This window comes from Gymnodraco acuticeps, unplaced genomic scaffold (genome assembly GCF_902827175.1).
Source record: "Gymnodraco acuticeps unplaced genomic scaffold, fGymAcu1.1, whole genome shotgun sequence".
Lineage (NCBI taxonomy): Eukaryota > Metazoa > Chordata > Actinopteri > Perciformes > Bathydraconidae > Gymnodraco > Gymnodraco acuticeps.
Window position 1 is genome coordinate 52846 of NW_022991970.1, and position 21977 is coordinate 74822.

Here is a 21977-nt window from a genome sequence, read left to right on the forward strand (position 1 = left end):
ACGTCTGTCCCTATGGTCTGTCCATACTGTGTTTTTTGCAGTTTACAGTTTCTGGCAACTTAAGTCGTTTTGGACAAGCAAACACTTCGAAGCATTGAATAAATCATTTTTTTAAACTATTTTAAATGGTTTGCATTTTGTTTGCCTTGATACAATAGCTTCCAGGAAAGAGTATACAGGAGAACAGAAATAACATGCAAAAGAGGTATTACTCCATGCAATGCAAACAGGCACACACAATGTGACCACAAAGGGAATCATTGTGGTCACATTAAACTACTGATTTTCCCCGCAGGGATTAATAAAGGTCCATCTTATCTTATTTTATCTTACATAAGTGTACAGCAACACACAGCTTTAGTTAAGGCAGATCAAGAGTCTCCTCAGTATTTTCACCTCAAATAACATTATGACTCACTTTCACTACTTCCTGTACTTCCCGTGGAAAGTACCAGATGATATGGGTGTTGTCTATCAGACCTAAACTGCACTTCATGACGGGGCAAAATTCTCGTTTTGGGATCAATTATCTGAAAACTGGATTTTATCGTACCAACCCATCCTGTTTGGTCTGCAAAAAAAAAAGCTTTGGAAACTGTTTTGCACTCGACTGTTTCAGGCTGTAATAATCCCTGCATTGAAACTCAAGGAAAACAACACATGAGCTCAACAGCAAACATATTATAAGCAAGTCAAAAAGAATAAGGAACACTATCATGACATGTATTATAAGACACACTTATTAAATGCAGCTATACTGGAGCTCATACTGTTAAACAGAGCCCAGATATAGTTCAATTTTTACATAATGTGCACGTATTATAACCCAATTATTTCCGTCATTCTTATTCAATGTAACCTGGGCAGAGATTATTTTAATTATATTTAAAACAAGAGTATCATAGCACTTGAACCTTACGGAGAAGTCTGTTGGAACTGACTGGAGGTTCGATGAGAACATGTACTTTCATTTATCAAATATTGCTAGAACAGAATGTACAGCATTGTATTGTCTGAAAGAAGATACCTCTGCCTCCTAATTTGTTATTATAATCTGTAACAAAGAGCAGAGTAAAGAGCTCTGATTTGACTGTGATAGAACCCTTTATAGTCTAAGTGACCAAGAAACCTTCTCCCTCAGACTCAAAGGGCCCTATTCTGCTCATTTTCAGGTTCATATCATTATTAAGTGTCTCTACTGGGACATGTCTCCATGCTTTAATGTTCAAAAAGCTCTTTATTTTTCTCATACTGCCTGTGCTGCAGCACCTCTTTTCACCCTCTGTCTGAAACCAGAGCCCAGTCTGCTCTGATTGGTTAGCTGGCCAGCTCTGTTGTAACTTGTTAAAAGCTTAAAGATGTCCCGCCCCTTAGCCTATCACCTACAATGTGTTGGAGTGCTAGCCAATAGAATCGTGAGTGTTATAGTGATGTCATTATGTAGTTGTGTGGGTGAGAAACTCCTCCATCTGGAGGGAATACAAGGATGTTAGCCGTTGCAGACCATTTTACCATACATGGATAACCAGGTTTGGGGAAGTAACGGATTACATGTAACGGGATTACGTAATCAGTATACAACAAAAAGATAACTGTACTCCTTACAGTCACATGAACAAATATGTAATCAGATTACTGGTACATGTTTTAAAATGGCGATTACTAGCAGGATTACAATGTTATAATGCGTTTTATAAACAATAAAATATTATAGGTAGACGTTGTTGGGGAAATATTTTCCTTATTAAAAACACTTATTGATATATATTTGCTCTTGTATCTGCATTGCATTTGATATTGAGGTTATCCAAAAGTATCAGAAAGTAATCAGGTTACATAACTTTTTAACGGAATACATTTTTAAAGTCACCCTCCCAACCCTGTATAAAACACACTATAGGAAAGGGAAAACCCAAACAATGTAATAGAGCCCCTTTAATAAAGTACAACATATTCCAAAATAATACAGTAAACTCAATCGTGATGCGTACACTTTTCTTTTTTATTGATTTTGTTTGTTTAAAAGAGCACCTGTTAGATGAATGATGCGACAGGGTATACCATTTTCTAAAACATTGCATTATGCTTTATATATTGCGTGTGTATTGAATGAAAAGTATATTTTACACCTCTGTTTTATTACTATTATTGTAAGCTATGAAATGATGTCATCATATAATAAATGTTTATATGTGTTTGTATGTGTGACCCATGGTGGGTGTGTGTTAGTGTGGCAGTGCAGTCTAAAGGTATGTAGTCTGTGTGTGTCAGTGAATGCGCATCATGAGCCATGGGAAGTATCCAGTGCTCTGCATGGCGAAGGTACTGATGAAGAAGTTGAGGCCTGTAGTGATGAAGACTATGATGGTCGCTACGTTGTTCAGGTAATCCAGACGTGCCTGCAGGGTGGCGTTATTCAGGTTCCGACGGCCTGTGACACACACACACACACACAAACACATATGCATGCACAATAGAGAAAGACAGTGTTCAAACTACATTTTGACAAACTAAAGGGCTACTATTCATCTCTCCTTTAACCACACCATGCTCCAACACACACACACACACACACACACACACACACACACACACACACACACACACATACACAATCTTCAGCAAGAATGACAATGAGCATTGCATAGGATTTAGTTAAATTACTAGATTTATTCAGCTCTTATATACATAATCAAGGGATATCTCTTATTTTTCTCTATTTATGGCATTGAACCACAGAATCCTTTTCTAAATCAAACTCGTTTTCAGAAGAAAATATATTACACTTTTTTTAACCACTAACCAAACAATGGGGACACTAAAACTGTTGTCAAAACACATACTTGAACCCATGCAGAGTTTATGCAAACTATGTTATTGCATAAAATAAAATAATGCATATACATAGATATTTTGTTGGTTAAAGGGGAAATATTTTAGTTGGATTACAATGTGAATACATTATAAAAAGGATCAAATAAATGAGAAGTGATATTTGATCTTATGCAGAATTGTGAATATAAACTTTGAATCAACATGTTGATGTGTGAGTTTATGAGGGTGTGTCAGAAGTGGAGTCGAGCCAGCAGCCAGCGGAAGAAGCCAGTCCTCTTAGAGCCGAAGAAGCTGACGAAGAAGTTTATCACTGTGGTGACGAAGATGACGCCTGTAGCAAGGTTGTTTAGGTAGTCCAGACGTTTCTGATTGGACACCACGTTCAGGTCCCTGCGGGCTACAACACACACACACACACACCAACACACACACAAACAGACTATTTCAAACACTTCAAACACATCCACACACACCTATAGAATTGATGCATCCATACTCACACATCCACACTCAAACTTACCAGGCACGCATACAGTAGGCCTATTGCACCCATAAAAAGGCTTTATCATTCAGTCACACTGTCGAGTTTATTCTGACCCTAACTCAACAAATATAATTGACTGTAATGCATCTTATTGGTTTCTAAATTGACGATATTGAATCTTCTTTTCTTTAACTGCTCAGTACCAAGTTATTCAGAAGCCTTATTTTCGAGAGTTAGACCAGTGGTTCCCAAAGTGGGGGGGCGTGCCCCCCCTGGGGGGCGCAGAGGCATGACAGGGGGGGGCGAGAGACCAGGAGGAAAAATGGTTATTAAAAAAAAAGAAAAGTGATTTGTAAAATATCCATAAAGAAAAAGTAAATCTGCTTACAGTTCTGTTTCATATGCATGTTGAGAGAGGTATCCATAGATCTCTTAATTTTGCTCTCAAAGTGCACCAGATTGATGCTTTTAACTTCAATATTTAAAGATAAATCTTCCCGGGGGAGCTTGCCCCCAGACCCCCGTATGTGAGGTCCACACACCACCTATAAAAATAGCACTTTACCCCTGCTTACACCTATATGCCGTGAGCTGATTATCGAGCCTTCATTGTAACACTGTGTATATGCGTGGGGTTGCAGTAGAAAATTCCACTGTAGCGACCGTTACCTTAATGGGAAACCCTAAATGTTTGAGCATCCTCTATGAAACGTCAAGCTACCCCACAGCACCCCCAAAATAAATATCTGGCGACGCCACTGAGCCTGACTTGTGTTGGGGGGGCCCGACTTTTTTTTTTCTCCAAAGGGGGGGCCTGACAGAAAATGTTTGAGAACCACTGAGTTAGACGATAAGATTGATACGACTCATAGTTTTACAACAAACATTTAACTGGAGCCAGCAGCCTATTAGCCTAGCAAAAAAACTTGAAAGGTACTTTAAATAATAATAATATATGTTGTGAGCAGGTGAGCTAGTAGGCAGCCTTGGTTACACTTGAACACAGCCATGCTAGCTGTTTCCCCCTGTTTTGTGTCTTTTTGCTAAGCTAACTAGCTGCTTCTAGACGGGGACGCATTCTCCCAAATGTAGCCTTGAGGCTTAATGCTTAACCAAACTTTAAGTGTGAATATGTGTATGTTTGTAAGTGTAAAAGTGTAAAACCTTAACAGGAGGTTAAAGTGTAGCATTTTGTTTAGCAACTGAATGGATAAAGATGAAAGCTGCTTCTGTATGTGTAGGATTTAAAACATCAGTGCCTCCTGGTGGTTGTGTTAAGAATGACAGTTTGAACTTTTAAGCTTTCACATAAAAAATATAATGTATGTAAGCTTGAGGCTTTTGTATATAAATGTACGCACAGTGATAAATCTACTGATTGTGTTTCAGAGAATGAAACGCTGAAGCAGCCATCGCAGGAAGCAGCTGCGCTGTGTGCCAAAGGCGGATTTGATGATGTTGACGATGAGGGTGAGGAAGATGATGCCGGTGATCAAATTATTCAAGAAGTTTAACAACCGCTGATAAGAGGACAGGACGGTCATTTCGCAACGAGCTGCACACACACACACACACACACACACACACACACACACACACACACACACACACACACACACACACACACACACACACACACACACACACACACACACACACACACACACACACACACACACACACAAGACACACACCTATTTGGTACCCCTGGCTCAGTCCATTCATACTATAAATGAAGAAATAGTACAGAAAATGTTTGTAATTGATTAGTACTTTAAGTAGAATAATAAGTCCTGAGTGTGTGTGTGTTGTGTGTGTGTGTTGTGTGTGTGTGCGCGTGTCCGTGCGTATGAGTGTGTAAAGAGTTTGAATACATCTAAATCTTTCCCTACTTTGTAAAAACTCCACATATCTGAATTATTCCCTCACAAGTCACAAGGTCAGTAATGCATCCTGGCAAAGAGGCCGGTGCGCTCCATCCCGAAGACGGTGATGAAGATGTTGGTGACGAAGATGAGGAAGATGATGATGGTTATGGTGTTGTTCAGGCTGTCCATGCGCTTCTGGTTGGCCTCTTCATTGATGTCTCGCCGAGCTGCAACAAGCACGCACATGTACACACACACACCAAAAATAACAACAAAACTACATAGAAGTGGCAGAGAAATATTCCAATGCCTGTGTTCTTTCATGAGTCTTTTATATTCATAGTGGTTGCTTTCAGCTGTTTCCTGACAAAGCAGACCAGAAAGTAACCTGGACTCTCACTGCACTGCGTGTATTTTAAAAGTATATACATAGTAAGTGAATTAGTATGTTATATGATTGGTTAAAAACATGGAGGATGGAGAGTACACCATTTCTTAAGCTTAATGCTGCAATTTGATTGGCTCACCAATGATGATGATCAGGACTCCAGCCACTATCTGCAGGGCCAAGGAGAAGGAGATGAGTACCAGGACAGCAACGTAGTACCTGAAGAAGAGGAAGGAAATATATGTGTGTCAATAAATACTATATGATATGATGCATCAGGGAATGTGACGTTATTGACGTCCGTATATATATATATATATATATATATATATATATATATATATATATATATATTCTGCAGGATTAATAAACATTCTTTAATTTTAACTGAATTTGCAGCAAACCTTCAGACTAATATTGCAGATTTGCCCTCGGCCTGAACTCTCTAACACACACGCACGCACACACACACTGTACACACACACACACACACGCACGCACGCACAAACATACACACACACACTGTACACACACACACTGTACCTGTATCCAGCTCCCTGTTCGATGACAGTCTTCATGTGTGTGATGTTAGCCAGGAACAGAGCGATGTCCAACATGCCCTCAGACGCTGTCTTCTTCGTAGCATACAGGTTCATGTTCAGATTAGAGGGTGAACCTCCCTGAAGAAGAAGATGAAGGACAATAGATAGACCATAAGTAAAGAAAATAAAAGGTCTCAAGGTTTCAAAGGTCATTTATTCAGAAACTAGTTATTCACAACGAACTGTCCAAGAGAGGGCAGCAAAAACCAATAATACTATCACTTCATACTGCCAGGAAAAAACATTTATTTCTGATTAAATGAAGTTTGTTCATTGTATTACTTATCTATTCTATAACCAAAATACCAAGATATCAATTCAATCTGACATTATCCATCAAGAGAAAATCCATATAATGATTTAAAGATGAAATTCCACGTATATTATTTTAACATTGTAATTGTTTTTTCTTTACAATATATTTAGTCTCAGGAACCCCTCCACTCCACTCTCTTATATTTGCAGCTCAGAAACAGAAAACTACATTCTTATCTATTGTGGCTCATTTATCGTAAGATCTATAATTGCAACACATTTTCCAAAATGAAGTAGTTTTTGAATGATAAAAAGCTGTGTGTGTGTGTGTGTGTGTGTGTGTGTGTGTGTGTGTGTGTGTGTGTGTGTGTGTGTGTGTGTGTGTGTGTGTGTGTGTGTGTGTGTGTATGTATGTGTGTGTGTGTGTGTGTATGTATGTGTGTGTGTGTGTGTGTGTGTGTGTGTGTTAAGAGAAGAAAACCCTTCCTCTTAAGCCCCACGGACCCGTATCCGGGCCCGAAATCGCGTAATTTGCAGGAAACAACGTCTAAGGAACCTTCATATTGAATAAACTATTAATGTTTTATATCCATATAACGGAAAAAAACTAATTTAACTGATCTTTTTCATTTAAAAAAAAAAAAAAACTCAAAATGCGTGAGCCTCTGAATTAGCCCCGAGCGAAAAATGCTAACCTATTACTGCACCGAAAATCACTCCTAGCACCCTTATTACTTATCCTAGCTGCACAATCAACACATCGTGTATGATCGTAAGTAGACACAGAATCTAATGGTACCCACCTCAACACTAAAAGATCACAAATTCGTGGATACAATAACAAAAACCTACATCAAAACATGTGGCGCTAGGTAGCCCAAAACGCTAACATGGTTTACCTTGGTCTTAGGTCTGGTAAAAACTGGTCTTCAATGGCATTAAAACAATAAAAACGATGGTGTAGTTAATCCATAGGTTAATCCAATGTGTCTGTGTCCCCTTTAAAATGTTCTGATAATCCATAAGCAATAAAACAGCTTTTCCGTTTCCAGAAATCAGAGCAGGGATATTCCTACACTCTGCAACCAGATTGCATTAACAGAGACGCCAGCTTTTTTTTTAACATGAGAGTCTATGGGACGATTTCCCTTCAATTCTATTGGCTCTAACGGTCAGGAAGAGATGTCACATGTCAAAATCGAACAAGGGGGGCCAGAGATATGGAAAATCCACCCAAATGGCCCCAGAAGAGGTTTTTTTTGCTAAATCTGTCTAAAAAGGTCAAATATATCTTGTTTTGCATCAATCTTGATACAGGGTACTTATTATCTGTTGTACTTTGGATTCCGAAAGCTTTTAGTCTACTAACCCATCATCCAAGGTTAGTTTTCACTATAAATACAAAATATTTTTTGGACGGACACTATAATTTACAGTTTTTTTACCATGTTCAATCTGAATTCTCTTTAAAATAAAAAACATCTATATTGATTCTGACTTTTCTATGTCCAACTCACAGGTTTATCATTACTTTGAGAAAAAAGATTATTAATTTAACCCTTTTAGAAAGGAAGATATGGTCATTTGTTCTGGGAATGTCATTTTCGAGCCTGAAACCTGAAAAACAGGCTTGGGGCCTAAAAGGTTAACATCATTACTAAAAAGCCATAATGACTCATAGCGCGTCAGGGACTAAAAATGGTCCAAATCTCATTAGAGCGCCGTTATAGTGCACAGACAGCAGATGCAGAGATTGGATTACAGAGCTGCTGTATGGATTATATACTGTATACATAGATGTCCTCAAATGGATCATTTAACCTGAGGCTTTGTCAGTTGAAACAGAGCAGTCTGTTTTTCTTTAAGCGCCACAGAAACAGAGATGTGTTGAGGGAAGAGATAGATCACATACATAAAGCCAATCATGTGGAGCCTATGGGAACACATTGTATTTCATGGGCTCACTCTGCTGTTATGTTCCATACTGCTCCAAAATAAACAGAACGTCCACACTGCATGAACAGTAATTATTCAACAGGGCAGTTTCTCAGTGTGTGCTGCCTCGGTTTTTTCCAGTGTCTAGTGGTTTTACAACTCTTCATATGGACTTATTATTTTGACTTTCAATAGAAATGTAAAAGAACAACAACTCAAACGAGTATCATAAAACAAAAATCCTAGAGGTTAGCGCTTGAAGACAATACTAACAACTTATTTTAAATTGTTTTTTGATAGGGGGAAATTAGCCCATAACCCTGTATAGTCTACATCTTTTTAGCTTTAACAAATGAAAACTAGAAACTGGGCTAAAACCAGTCACTGGGTAAATGCATGTAAAATATGCAGGAGGATGGTAGATTGCTCTTCACTCAATCTACAGCCATTTGCCTGGGTTGTTGCACCGTGCACACAAGGAAGCTACATTTGTGGGCAGAGCACATGTTTCTGTGACACCACCATGCTGCATGTAAACAAAATTGTAAGTAGATAAACAATGGTACGACAAAACTACAGGGCAGTTCAGCAGGAGTGTTTACCACCACTTCATTCTTGCCTGTTAGTTCTGGCTCACTTCCTCCTGAAAGAAGACGGACGTTTGGCAGATTGACTTTGGTACGATGAATGCTCCGTGTTATATGAGGTATATGGCTTATCATTACTGGGCCTTAACTTCTGGAACAAGATGTTGACATATTCTGATGTTGGTTTTGGACTTTTCGAAAGCCAACAAAATAAAACATACTCTCTGTTTTATATTTTTGGATAACCTGCACCTTGCAGGATCCAAATGTTTACCCGGAGTTTAATTTCAAGTCTTAATAAGCACTTTTCTGTGAACATAAATTTAACCGCCCTTTTTCTGTGATTCCTGTACACGTGATGTATTTCTGACCTGGAAATCTTGATTTCATCCCCCCATAGAGTCTATGTAAGAGTACAGTTTGATCCAAACTGGGTTGTTCTCCAAGAAAGTATGAAGCAATTCCTGGAACTGTGAGACTGTCATAACACAGTGAACACGTGTACTGTGGGCTTTTGTATGTTTTTCTGAGTGTGTGAGATACAGAGAGAGAGAGAGAGCTATGTAGAAGGAAAAAAAAAAAGGAAAGTCAGAGCTGGACGTGAGTAAGTGGACAGAGAGGGAGTGAGAGAAAAAGCATGTATATATATATACTGTATACTGGCCGGGGTCCAACTTTCTAAACACAATCAAAACATTGGACTGGCCTACTTTACAGTTGTGCGTGCCATGTGTCTTCACTATAACGTCTCTTTTAAAGGCACTGACTGTGCGCTTATCATGCTTACTGTAATCTGAACCTTTCTTGATTTATTATTATTTTGCTCTTTGTTTCACAGGACAGTTAGGAGAGGGATATCACTTTATTTACAGGGAAGAAGTGGTTGCGGGGGGTCAGAGACCAGAAGCTGGGAATTACCGCCGGCCTCAGGGCTACATCAGGAATGTCCAGGGTTGACGACCTGGCTCTGTGCTTTTGAGGAATGAGAACATTTCTGTTTCCCTACTCGTCTGTAAGTAACCCATCAATTACAACTTTTTTTTTTTAATCATTCAACAGCTGGGCATTATTAAGGGTCAAACAGAGACAGGATATTAGTGTTTTATCGTCCTGGGCTCACTGGATGTTGTCCAGTCCTCTGGTGGATTTGGGCGTTTCTCTCTTAAGACTGATACTAATCATCAGCAGTCTATAAAACTTTCTTTTCATTGCGTATTGCTTAAATATTAGAAATACTATACCCGCACTACACAGAATGACTCATGTCAACACACGTTCAAAGATGAATTAGGGACAAGAACACTGCTGCCCAGCACCTGCAAGCAACTTCTGGATGTGCATATGCACAATATACTGTAATAATTGATGGCTTAATGGACATGATATTTAACCACACTGTTTTGAATAACTTTAGTGTTATGGTTGAAACCTGCATGTACAACAAAAGCATGTATCTATGATGCTCAGAAATCTGATTATTTGACAAACTGATCTTGCATTAAAGACACCAAGTTCAACCAACTTGGTGTCCTTAGCAAAATCACAAGCTGTGCACATTTATTGTTTTTTTTATTAGTTTCATCATATAACTGTATACAACTGAGTGAGTAAAATGCACAGAAGTCTTTTTCCCACTGTTATTTCTGGACGTATGGTATTTATAAAGTTGACACTTCTATAAAATCCAGAGTCCTTGTAAAACTTCCATTCCCAAAATCACTGATCCACAACCCTGGGACTGGGCCATATCACACACACACACACACACACACACACACACACACACACACACACACACACACACACACACACACACACACACACACACACACACACTAAAGATATACACATACTTAAAACACAGATATGCCCATTTGTGCCACCAGTTTACACAAAAACAACTGCAAGTCAACACTTCTAACTGCACATTAACACACACACAAATATACCCCTCGACCTCACAGGAAGTGCTCCTCCCCTTCACTCCTATTGGTTGCAATATTAGCCAATAGGAAGGGAAGCCCTACTAGGAGTGGAGCTCTGGTTTTCTTTTAATATCTTGTTCTTTTTTTCACTGTCAGTCCGTCTTTCCATGTGTCTGTCCACTGCTGGCTTATTTGACTGGGCTTTTTTTCCTTCTGTACGTTTTCCATGTCTCTCTCTGCCTGAAGCATCATCTTTCTGTTTGGTTTTTATTGGAATGCTATTTAGGGTGAGGGGGCAGAAAGAAAGTGAAAAGCAGATCTAGAATCTAGTATATGACACAGAGAAGAAGAGTCAGCATGAAGAGAGGAAGAGAGGCAGTCACAAAGACAGGAGTCTTAAGACATTGTTTATGACTTGCTGGCTAACTGGAAGAAGAACTGTGTCTGAGTCACTACTATTTCGTTGGCCTGTTGCATGAAACTTCCAATTTCTGTAACAAATACGATGATTCTTTTTAGATGCACATTGACCATTTGCAAAGGGTTTTAAAGGCCACAACACAGGTCACTTTTACACAAATAACTGATTCTACCTTTTCAAAAAATATAACCTTCAAAAGTAAATAGAAACAACATGTGACATGTCTCCATGCTTTAATGTTCAAAAAGCTCTTTATTTTTCTCATACTGCCTGTGCTGCAGCACCTCTTTTCACCCTCTGTCTGAAACCAGAGCCCAGTCTGCTCTGATTGGTTAGCTGGCCTCCTCAGATATGAGCAGGTGTGTTCCCTATGTCAATGTTTTCAAGGCAAATATTCAGAGTTAACTGTGTGTTACCAAATGTTTTATTAGAGGCCACACTGATGGAAATGCTGAGGGATTTTCTTGTAAAAACTGAACACATCACCCAGGATTGAATTGACCAGTGAGCTCCAGCCAAACAGCACCTCTTAGTATTTTCTGTGTTTGTTTATTGAAGTCGACACAGGTCAACACGTGACATTTTTTGGGCTTCATGTAATTTGTTTGTCAGTATGTGTGTGCCGATGATAGGTGGGGGTTCTGGGCATTCCAGTGAATAGATGTATTATGTTTAGAGACAAACAAACAGTGGATACAACTCAACACATACAGGCAAGACACATATTGGGTGAACTTTGACATGGAAAAAAACAGGAAAGAGGCTGTTATCTGCACACACACACACACACACACACACACACACACACACACACACACACACACACACACACACACACACACACACACACACACACACATACACACACACACACACACACAATAAGCACTGGTCTTTAGCTAGAAAGTCTAACACTAGTGATGACTGGCTTCTTTTTCGTGTCCTCAGAAATAAATGTTCAGCCCTTATTAAAAAAGCTAAAGCTGATTACTATCTGAGCTTAACCACTGATTGTTTTAATGACCATTCGAAGTTCTGGAAAACAATTAAATCACTTCAGAACAAGAAGGTTTCTAGTTTCCCTCAAAAACTGAAGGTCAGTGATTCTTTTATTTCAGATACAAATTATATGTCTAATGTCATTAATGCTCACTTCAAAAAGGCTGGTCATATTTTTGATGAGCAAAGTCAAGACTCTCTGCATGGTCGTACTCACAGCTATAGTCAAGAGATGAACTCCCCTGTTTTTGATTTTGCTTCTTTTTCGGCCTCTGAAGTCTTACACGGTTTGCACTCAATTGATCCTAAAAAGTCTGCCGGGCCTGACGGCCTAGATCAGGGGTCACCAACCTTTTTTAGGATGAGGGCTACTTTAAAAAAATAAAAAAAGTCAGGGGCTACTTTTACTCCTCTTTTCTTTTTCTTTTTTTGCAGTGTATATATTTAGCACATTTTAACATTATTATATGCTTACCTTTAACCCTTGTGTTCTGTTTGGATCTGTGGGACCCGTTTGCAGTGTTTACTAAAGATTTTAACCTGCTTTATTTGGGGGTGGGCCTCGCATCCTCCAGGGGGGTCCTCACCTCCTCTAGCGGGGACCTCACCTCCTCTAGGGGGGTCCGGGGGCATGCACCCCCGGGAAGATGTTTTTTTAAATGTTGAAGTGAAATGCATCAATCTGGTGCACTTTGAGCACAACATGAATGTATGGATACAGCTCTCAACACTCAGATGAAAGGGAGCTGTATATTTTTCAATAATCCAAACATCTTTAGAATATGATCACAACCAATAACAAATAATTTAAACTTGTTTATTCTTATCTTATGTTACCTAGTTAGCATTCTTTCTTTTTATTTATGCATATTTTACTAATCATTCACCTTTTAAACTGTTTTTTGTACTGTCCTATACACATTGGAAGGATTTCTTACTTTATCTACATTAAATAGATAAAAGTGCTCTCTCTCTCTCTCTCTCTCTCTCTCTCTCTCTCTCTCTCTCTCTCTCTCTCGGCTGTGTGCTCCTCCGTGGCGATGACGGCTTGCATTCAAAAATAATAATAAACATATTTGTAAAGTGGGGTGACACAAACGGGATTTTCGAAAAGTGCGGGGGACATGAGATTTTTTGCTACCATGCGTGAGTGTGCGTCAAGTGGAATAAATATATATGCAAGTTGCAACACACAGAGTAAAACTCTGCCCCTCATGTGTTGTATAGGCTGGCATGATAGGCTGTTCAATGGGGCTGATGTGTAGATTCTGCCAGAAGGAAAATCAGCGGGGAGGTGGCACATTGCTTTTCTTCCCGACTGCAACACTGCTTCCGCAAATCAAGCAAGAACGTGATTGGTCGATATTCATTGTGGGGGTGGGGGACAGGGGCGGATCTAAAAAAATATTCATGTGGTGGCAAGAGGGTGGCAGGAGAATTTGAGGGGTGGCATCCCCTGGCAGAAGTATATGCTGATTTAATCGCGGTCATATCAATCAATGTTAACTTGGAAAGCCACAATATTGATATTTTAACTCAATAACATCAGGTTACATTATTGTGGCACATCAGTAAAGCCATAAATATAAATATAAGGCAGACATAATTTAATGAATTTTAACTGAATGAGTTGGTTTCACTCTTAGACCAGCAGGGGTACCAAATCTATACAGACTGCTGCAATAAGTACATTAATTAACTGTCTCATCGATGTGTGTCTGTATGAATATGATAATATTAACAATCATATCAGCTGTCAATCCCTTTTATGATTCACATATTCAGTGTTATTATTAAATAAACTATAGTTTTTGGAGAGTTAATGATGAATGTTCCACAAGATGCTTGCTCACCCTCCTTCAAATTTGAAAAACAAGTAATTACTATCATAAATCAAAAGAATCAAAAGAACAGTTCAGCGCCCCACGACTTTACTGCAGTTACAACCTGGACTTTACATCAGAAAGAACAAACATTAAAGAAGTGACTAACTGCATCAGTTAGGGTTAAAAAACGTGTATTCAGCTAAAACATATACATCGCTGCAGTTATTATCCAGTGGAAAGTGGCCTAGTTAAATCAAAGTGGTTACTTGTTTTTGGCTGGGCAGTGAAGTTTTACACACCGTCTTATTTGACTTTCTCAGGACTTGAAACTGTTTTTGGGGGGCAGACCCCCACAAAGAAGAAACATATATTTACACACGTAAGGTCATCATCTTAACAGTTTATTATTCTCATCGACTCATCCGTGAGCAGAGCATCAACTTGGCATGCCTATAACAGCTGAATGTGGCGATTACCATCTTGATCAGCAAAACGCCTCACAAACGATTTAAAGCTATGGTGCGTTTTGATTCAATGCTGAGTACAGCCAAACTTGACAGGCTCTTCTCTGTCATTGTAGACCGCAAACAGTGGCGGCGCCAGAGTATTTGTGTTGGGTAATCTATGGTAGGGCTAACCCATACAGTGGTTGGCTCAAGTCAGTATTTGCAATGTAATTACATACACGGTATATCGCCCCCCCTTGACAGTGAAACGCCACGCGTGAGGTTTAGATTATGTCTCAATCCAAATTGAACTGTATGAAATAAAAAGGCACATTTGTCTTGTAGTAAATAAAAAGGGCGACCTGGAGCCAATCCTGCAATTTACCCACAAGTGAAAGAGTTGACATGCTGAAAACCCAACCCCTGCAGGGGGGTCTTGGGGGATTCTCCCCCAGGAGATTTTTTGAAATACTAACATAAAATACACAGTCTGGTACTCTCTTGAGAAGAAAAATAAATAAATCTATTACTCCACGACATATTTAAAAAAAATGAATGCCATTTTTGTTTTTGTTACTTTGTTCTGAAAGCTGAACCTGCTGCTCCTCACAGAGAGAAGAGGGAAGAGGCTGTGAATTACTTTACATTGTGGATAAGGGTGGATAGCCCCCATTGTTCTGTGTGTCAAAATGAAAGACAGCCCACACACCTATCAATCATCAAACCGTGGGGTCTTATTTCATTACGTGTTGATTTCTATCAACACGTAATGTTGTATCGACGTATATAGAGATGTACTACAGCAAAAGTATTCTCCGTCGGGACTTCTTGCAATAACACAACGCTGTTATCGTGATTCTGATTGGTCAGAAGACATTATCAAAGATGTTCTATTGAGAAGACGATCACTACGTGACAAAAGTTTTCAAAACCGTTTCTAGTCTTCGGTATTTCCAGACAAGTGGCTACTGAAATCAATCTTACTAACTGCTGTCTGTGCAATTTACTCCGCGCGAGTTGGCGGACATTATTTTGCTTACTTTAACATCATTGTTCATGGTGGGGCTAAGGTGGGGCTAAGCCATTTCTTGGTATGGCTGTAGCCTACCCCAGCCATACCCTGACCACAAATACCTCATTCCTTCCACTTGGATCCGAAATGTTTCTCGTTTTGCGCTGTCCCCCCGTTCAAAGGAAATCGCCACCAATCATATTTCCAAGCTCGCGCCAGGGGGGTTACAAGGCTCGCGTCTTGTGCTGCATTCACTTGCACTCGGACATTAGAGATTTTCTCTCATAAATGTCTGATGAGCCACAACTTTTCTTTCAAAACAAAGCTGCCAACTGGGGTGGCAAGGCATTTTTCTGAGGTGGCAGCTGCCACCCCGTGCCACCCCGTAGAACCGACACTGGTGGGGGAGGAGGGGTGTTAGATAGATATAGAGTTGTAGTAAGTAGATAGAGTTCGCTATGATTTAGGTTTCGTTTATGCATAGGGTAGATTCTTTTAATTACATTTCCTTTTTTGTTTTGTGTATTTTATACATTTTGGATTTGCTTGGCGAGCTATTTTTAGAACATGCCCCGCGGGCGACTCACGTTGCCCCTGCGGGCACCGTGTTGGCTACTGTTAGAAATTAAAATCAATGTTTTATGGCATAATGTACCTTAAACATACCGTCAGTTTAAATGCTATTTTATTCTGGAAAAAAACGGAAGTTCTCAATACCAAGCTTTTATTTTGAAAATCCTTCATGACGACATCCGGGACTACCGTCCATTAGTATCATTAAAGTGGCTATTGACGCTGTTAACATGTATTACATATAAAGTTATGAAAGAGATAAGGAGGAGAAAAGGCATGTGGAAGTAAGCAATGAAATCCTCTGTTTAACGTGATATCGGACACAGGAGAACGAGGGGGGAAGTCCCCTACGTCACTACAGCTCACAGAGAGGAGGAGCGAACAGCCAGCAAGCGGGAAAGACGAAGGCTTGTGAGCTCTCTTCTGCACGGCCACGACTGGGAGAGGAAGGCTGTATGGAAGCAAACAAGAGACAGAAGTATTCGAATTGTATTAGACACCGAATTTATAGCATTGAAAATAATTACTTTGAAAATCATGTATCTGAATGTTTTTGCTCCGAATTTACCTATGTGAAATAAAAATGTAAAAATTCAAGTGAAAAAAATTCGAATGTTCAAATTCAGATCCCAAAAATTCGACGTCAAAAAATTCGATGTCAAAAAATTCGGTGTATAAAATTCGATGTCAAAAATTGCGATGCAGCATCATCCGGGCTACTCAGACAGGATAAGCAATCGAGCCCTAATGCAATCAAACTGACTTGGCCTATCAGAGCACGGCTTTGTCAGTTATGTGATCACAACAACCCGGGAGAAAAATGACGGAGAACAGCGGGGCTCGCCGCTCGGGTAAGTAGTCAGTTTGTGCTCTTTATCTTACAAGCAGTGAGGGCTCGACAGCATTTGTATCTTACATTAGCTAAATGAGTGAAGTAGCCTTGTGCCTTGCTGTTAGCAAGCTCCGTAGTTATCATTAATTGAAGTGAATCACAACGTTACCGTGTCCTTTTGTTTGTGTGTGTGGGGGGGGGGGGGGGGGGGGGGGGGGGGCGGTTTGCAAAGTAACGTAACGATCACTTCGGTTAGATAAGTCAAGTAGACCATGCTACACTATACGAAATACTCTCTTACAAAAGCCCTGCATTTAAACATGTTAATGTTACTTTAGTAAAAGTATGCTAGTATAATTAGCAACAAGTGTTGTTAGAGTATTTAAAGTAGACACAAGTTATTCTATTATATTATATCATTTGATTTATTGTTATTACCGATGCACGAGTTGACTTAACTGTTGTAGTTGGAGCTCATTTGAACAATGAGCTAACTAATTATTACTTTCATAATGGTGTAATGTGCCGACTATTTTCTACATTAATAGATGAAGGTCTGGTTTGTTCAAAGTCTCAAACTAGTAGGACCAGAGCCCGAGAGACTCTAGGGCTCTGAGTAGGACATGCTGTCATAATTACCCAGAGTCCGAAGTGACACCTTTATAATGTTAAAGCTGTTGGATAAATGTAGTGACGTAAAAACTAAAGTATTCAAGATAGTGTAGTGGAAAAGAGATAATGTTTTTGTTTTTTTAAATGTTACCAAAACAAAATCTCTTGTTTTGGACTGACAGTAATGATTCAAGAAATAGTAGATAAATAAATACACACACATCAATGTGTTGTGGATGGAACACAACAAATGGTGCTCTTACCTGTGATGCCTCCTCCAAACATTATAACCAGACTGTATCATTCAAACTATAAGTAACAGTTCTAGCTACTTGACTTCAGACAAACAATTCAAAAGACAAAATCAACACAATGTATTGAAAGACCAATCTTTATTTCTCTCCTTTTGTTTGTGTTATTAAACCCTGTCAATCTAAAAAACTGAGCAACTCAACAGTTAACTTTATATTTCTTATTGTCCAAAGCATCTATTACACTATTTGTTCCCCTCTCATATTCACAGGATGGATGATTAGAGACTTTGGGGGAGACCTCAGCTTTATGAACGTCCTGTCTGTTGCTTTGGCCGGAGAGGGCTGAGGGTCTTTCCCTGCTCGCAGGGAAAGACCCTGCAGACCTGATGGAGGAGGACCTGCACCAGCACCAGCTGCACCTACAGAACTTAGCCCATGCTGGGCATAGCTGTTACCACCTGCACAGGCCTAGCCTGTCGATTAACATTTAGTGTAACTTATGTATATTATTTCGTTTTTATTTTTTTTTAAAATGGTGATGGTTCATGCTTGATAACTTTTAGTTCACATTTCAATAAACTGTATTTGCACTCCTTTTGTCCGTTATCCTTACTGAAAATGTTAAATTACACATTCACATCTGACTGAAGATTGGTACCATTTATTTATGACGTTCCAAACTCAGCGGCACAAGACACAAGTGATGTGAAGCTCAAAGTGCAAATGCATTTGATCAGCTGACTTTTTTTTTGCCAAACTTTATAGGCCTGACAATCACACTGTCTCTGTGCAACGTAAAACACAAAACAACACAAATGAAGTTCCTGTTAGACTACAAAACTAGTCAGTGTGCAGGTCTTTGTGTTACAATACAAGTGTCTCTTAGTGAATGTCCTGTACTGCTCTTAAATCTCATAACATCAGCTTCTCCTTTCCCTCTTGGATGTTCTTCTGGACCCTCAGAGAAAGAGAACATGGTGAAGCAGTCCTGTCTCTCAGGCCTGTCCTTTCCTAACAGAAATATCAAAAAACATATTATTGCAGAGCAAGTGTGTTATTTAAGAAAGAGGTGTGTTTGTTTGTTCATAAATATAATGATTTTTTTATTTGAATGTGTTTTTTAAATCCAACAGTGTACTACAAAGATAATCAGATTATGAATAAACCGTTCTAAATTCATCAACATTGAAATAAATGTATTATTAAAATAATATTTAACTGCTATCAAAACTTAGTGCAACTGTGGAAGCTTGCTCTGTCCGGTTGTCTCACTGAAAGACAAAGGGTCGCAGCTCTCACTATGTGATGTTGCTTGGTAAAATGTAAATGTAACCTTTTGCTAAGAAAGTACACTCAACATCACTGATGTGTAGGTGATCTAGTATTCACTCATGTTTAATGGCATGTCTATCAGTGTATTAGAGTCATTACTTTATGCATTCTTTGTAAAGCATGAAAAAGGTGTACCTTGGAATCCGTGCTGAAGTTCTCTGCTGTTAGGAGTCCAGATCTGTCTCTCCTCCTCTGGTCCAGCCTGTCTGGATTACCTTGAGGACACTTTGAACAAACAGATGTAAAGTTACATGCATGGGTTACAGACTTCTTTACATGCAAACAACTTTTTATCTTCTTTTAAAAACAGGTCATAATCTTATTGTTATACTTAAGAAATGGCTGGATATCACAGTCCTTATACTGTATCAGTTTGATTGAGTATTATTGTGTAGGTCCTTTTTATTTTACTGTTACTTTGGATGAGGTTTTCATGAGTCAGTCAAATTAATTTGTTTTCATATGCCATATTCATATGTATCACACACGTAAGGGTAAGACACAAACCTATTGAACAAATGCAATGCAATGGATAAGCTTAATTTCCACTGAAGTCACAGATAACGTCATATATCATATTTAAACAAATCATTTGTCACTAAAGCATTGACTACGCTATTCATCGTCCTTAAATGCAGGAATTAAGTTACATGTTCTGTTCTACAGCCACGATGAGGCTGTTTCTCAAGTGTGAGGATAATACAATTAAAAGAGGCATTGGTAATAATATTAAAAACAACAATGTTTGGGTCGTTCGTCGGATAGGCGGTTAGCTGCAATAAATAACTCCAGTTCAACAAACCATATTACAATATCTAAGGGAGCGTTATTATCTTGAAATGTGACGTTCATATTTTAAAGATACACATATTTCATTGTGAGGTTGATTTAATATACACTAAGCCTCTCTTCAACAATACGTTGACGTTAGCTAGTCTATTTTATGCTATAGTAGAGCATAGCGAATTTAAATGAACCTTAACAATGCATACAGTAACCTAAATAGCAAACTAACTATCTAACGTACAAAGATGACCTTATTTTAGCAACCTCGCACAGAAGCCTTTTGGTATACAGTAGCATCCCACTTAATGTTTTACACTCTTGGATGCTACGCATAGCATCGTTAGCACAGATGGAGCTACGATTGCTTAAATGCTACCCCAACTCTAAACATTCATTAACGTTAGCTTAATAAAAACACCAGTAACATAACATAAAGTACGCAGGGTTCACTTACCGAAGAAACTGCATTCATGGACGGTCCGTTTTAACCGCAGATCAATCCTATATTTGCAGGACGAATAGTCCACCAGGAACCAACACAACAAACACGGCCGAGTTCAAGTAGTGTTCTCCTCATGAGCTGAGCCGCTGTAGCATCACGGAGCTAACGGAGCTAGCAGAGAGGAGCTAGGAGCAGCAGCCCCGTTGTCATGAAGGGGGAATCTAACTATATACAGAATATGTTTTTGTAGATCCAGGCTAGAAACATGTTCATTTTCTGATATTAAGCTGGACATTTTAACAAAGGGTCTACGGGAATTGCTCCCATCTGCATCCATCGCCTATAGTTTGCAGCATTGGGCTTCACCGCACTGTCCCGGGGTTTGCCGCTTGGCTCTGATAGGCAAGAAGTCGGTTTGATTGCATTAGGGCTCGATTGCTTATCCTGTCTGAGTAGCCCGGATGAGGCTGCATCGCAATTTTTGACGTCGAATTTAAAACACCGAAATATTTGACGTCGAATATTTTTCACTTGAATTTTTGGGATCTGAATTTGAACATTCGAATTTTTTTAACTTGAATTTTTACATTTTTATTTCACATAGGTAAATTCGGAGCAAAAAAAATTCAGATTCATGATTTTCAAAGTAATTATTTTCAATGCTATAAATTCGGTGTCTAATAAAATTCAAATACTTCTGTCTCTTGTTTGCTTCCATAAGGCTGCAGCCTTTCTCTTCTGACTGAACAATATCCTGTTTGTAACATTACCGCACCATATTTTTAATTAAAGTAACCATTTGAGCCTTCACAGAGACTCAATTAGTCTACTTTTTTTAAAGCTTCTCTCCTGGACGCGAGAATAACCAACACAGATAACACTACCCCTGGCCTAGATCCTTTCTTTTTTTTAAATTGCAGCTCAGATTATAGCTCAACCAGTTACTGATATTTGTAATCTCTCCCTGTCCACTCACAAACACTGCCAGCTGTGTGGAAGCAAGCTCTGGTATCGCCCCTCTTGAAAGCTGGTGATCTCACGGAGTTGAATAACTATCGTCCTATCTCAAATATTTCTGTGTTATCAAAGATTCTTGAGTCCCTAGTTTCTACTCAGCTAAAACCTTTTTTAAATTCACACAACATCCTTAACCCTATGCAATCTGGATTCAGATCAAAGCACAGTACAGTGACTGCCAGTCTGAAAGACGATATTAAGGCTGCTTTGGATAACAAATATGTTTGTGTTGCATTGTTTATTGACTTAGCCAAAGCATTTGACACTGTAGATCACCACATTCTGTCTAATGTTATGTTGATGTCTCGTTCAGGTCGTAACGCCATTTGCTGGTTTCAAAGTTATCTAACCGACCGTACTCAATGCATCAGGTTGGGTAGTACTGTCTCTGACCCTGTCACCTTGGAGAAGCGAATTCCACAGGGCTCTGTTTTGGGGCCCTTGCTCTTTTTATTATATGTAAACAATATTTGTAATCAGATGCAATTTTCTATGGCACGATATGGCCATTTCCAATTTAAAAACGGATTTTATCACGCTACAACA

The 21977-nt window shown here is 39.1% G+C and overlaps 1 protein-coding gene across 6 annotated transcripts in view; it reads right to left on the reverse strand.

The window, feature by feature from the left end:
* Nucleotides 1-1958: 1958 nt before the first annotated feature.
* LOC117536123 (ninjurin-2-like) overlaps nucleotides 1959-21977 on the reverse strand; it is an 82705-nt gene continuing 62686 nt past the window's right edge. Inside the window, exons 2-6 of one of the 6 annotated variants that reach the window (XM_034200862.1) lie at nucleotides 6119-6255; nucleotides 5715-5794; nucleotides 5249-5414; nucleotides 5014-5045; nucleotides 3153-3232 (exon numbers count right to left, since the gene is read on the reverse strand). In XM_034200862.1, coding sequence (XP_034056753.1) covers nucleotides 5260-5414; nucleotides 5715-5794; nucleotides 6119-6255 — 372 coding nt within the window. In that variant the 3' untranslated portion in view covers nucleotides 3153-3232; nucleotides 5014-5045; nucleotides 5249-5259. Of the gene's footprint in view, nucleotides 2432-2650; nucleotides 3233-4680; nucleotides 4875-5013; nucleotides 5046-5248; nucleotides 5415-5714; nucleotides 5795-6118; nucleotides 6256-21977 lie in introns of those variants that run through there. The other 5 variants (XM_034200856.1, XM_034200859.1, XM_034200860.1 and 2 more) reach the window with 5 other exon arrangements.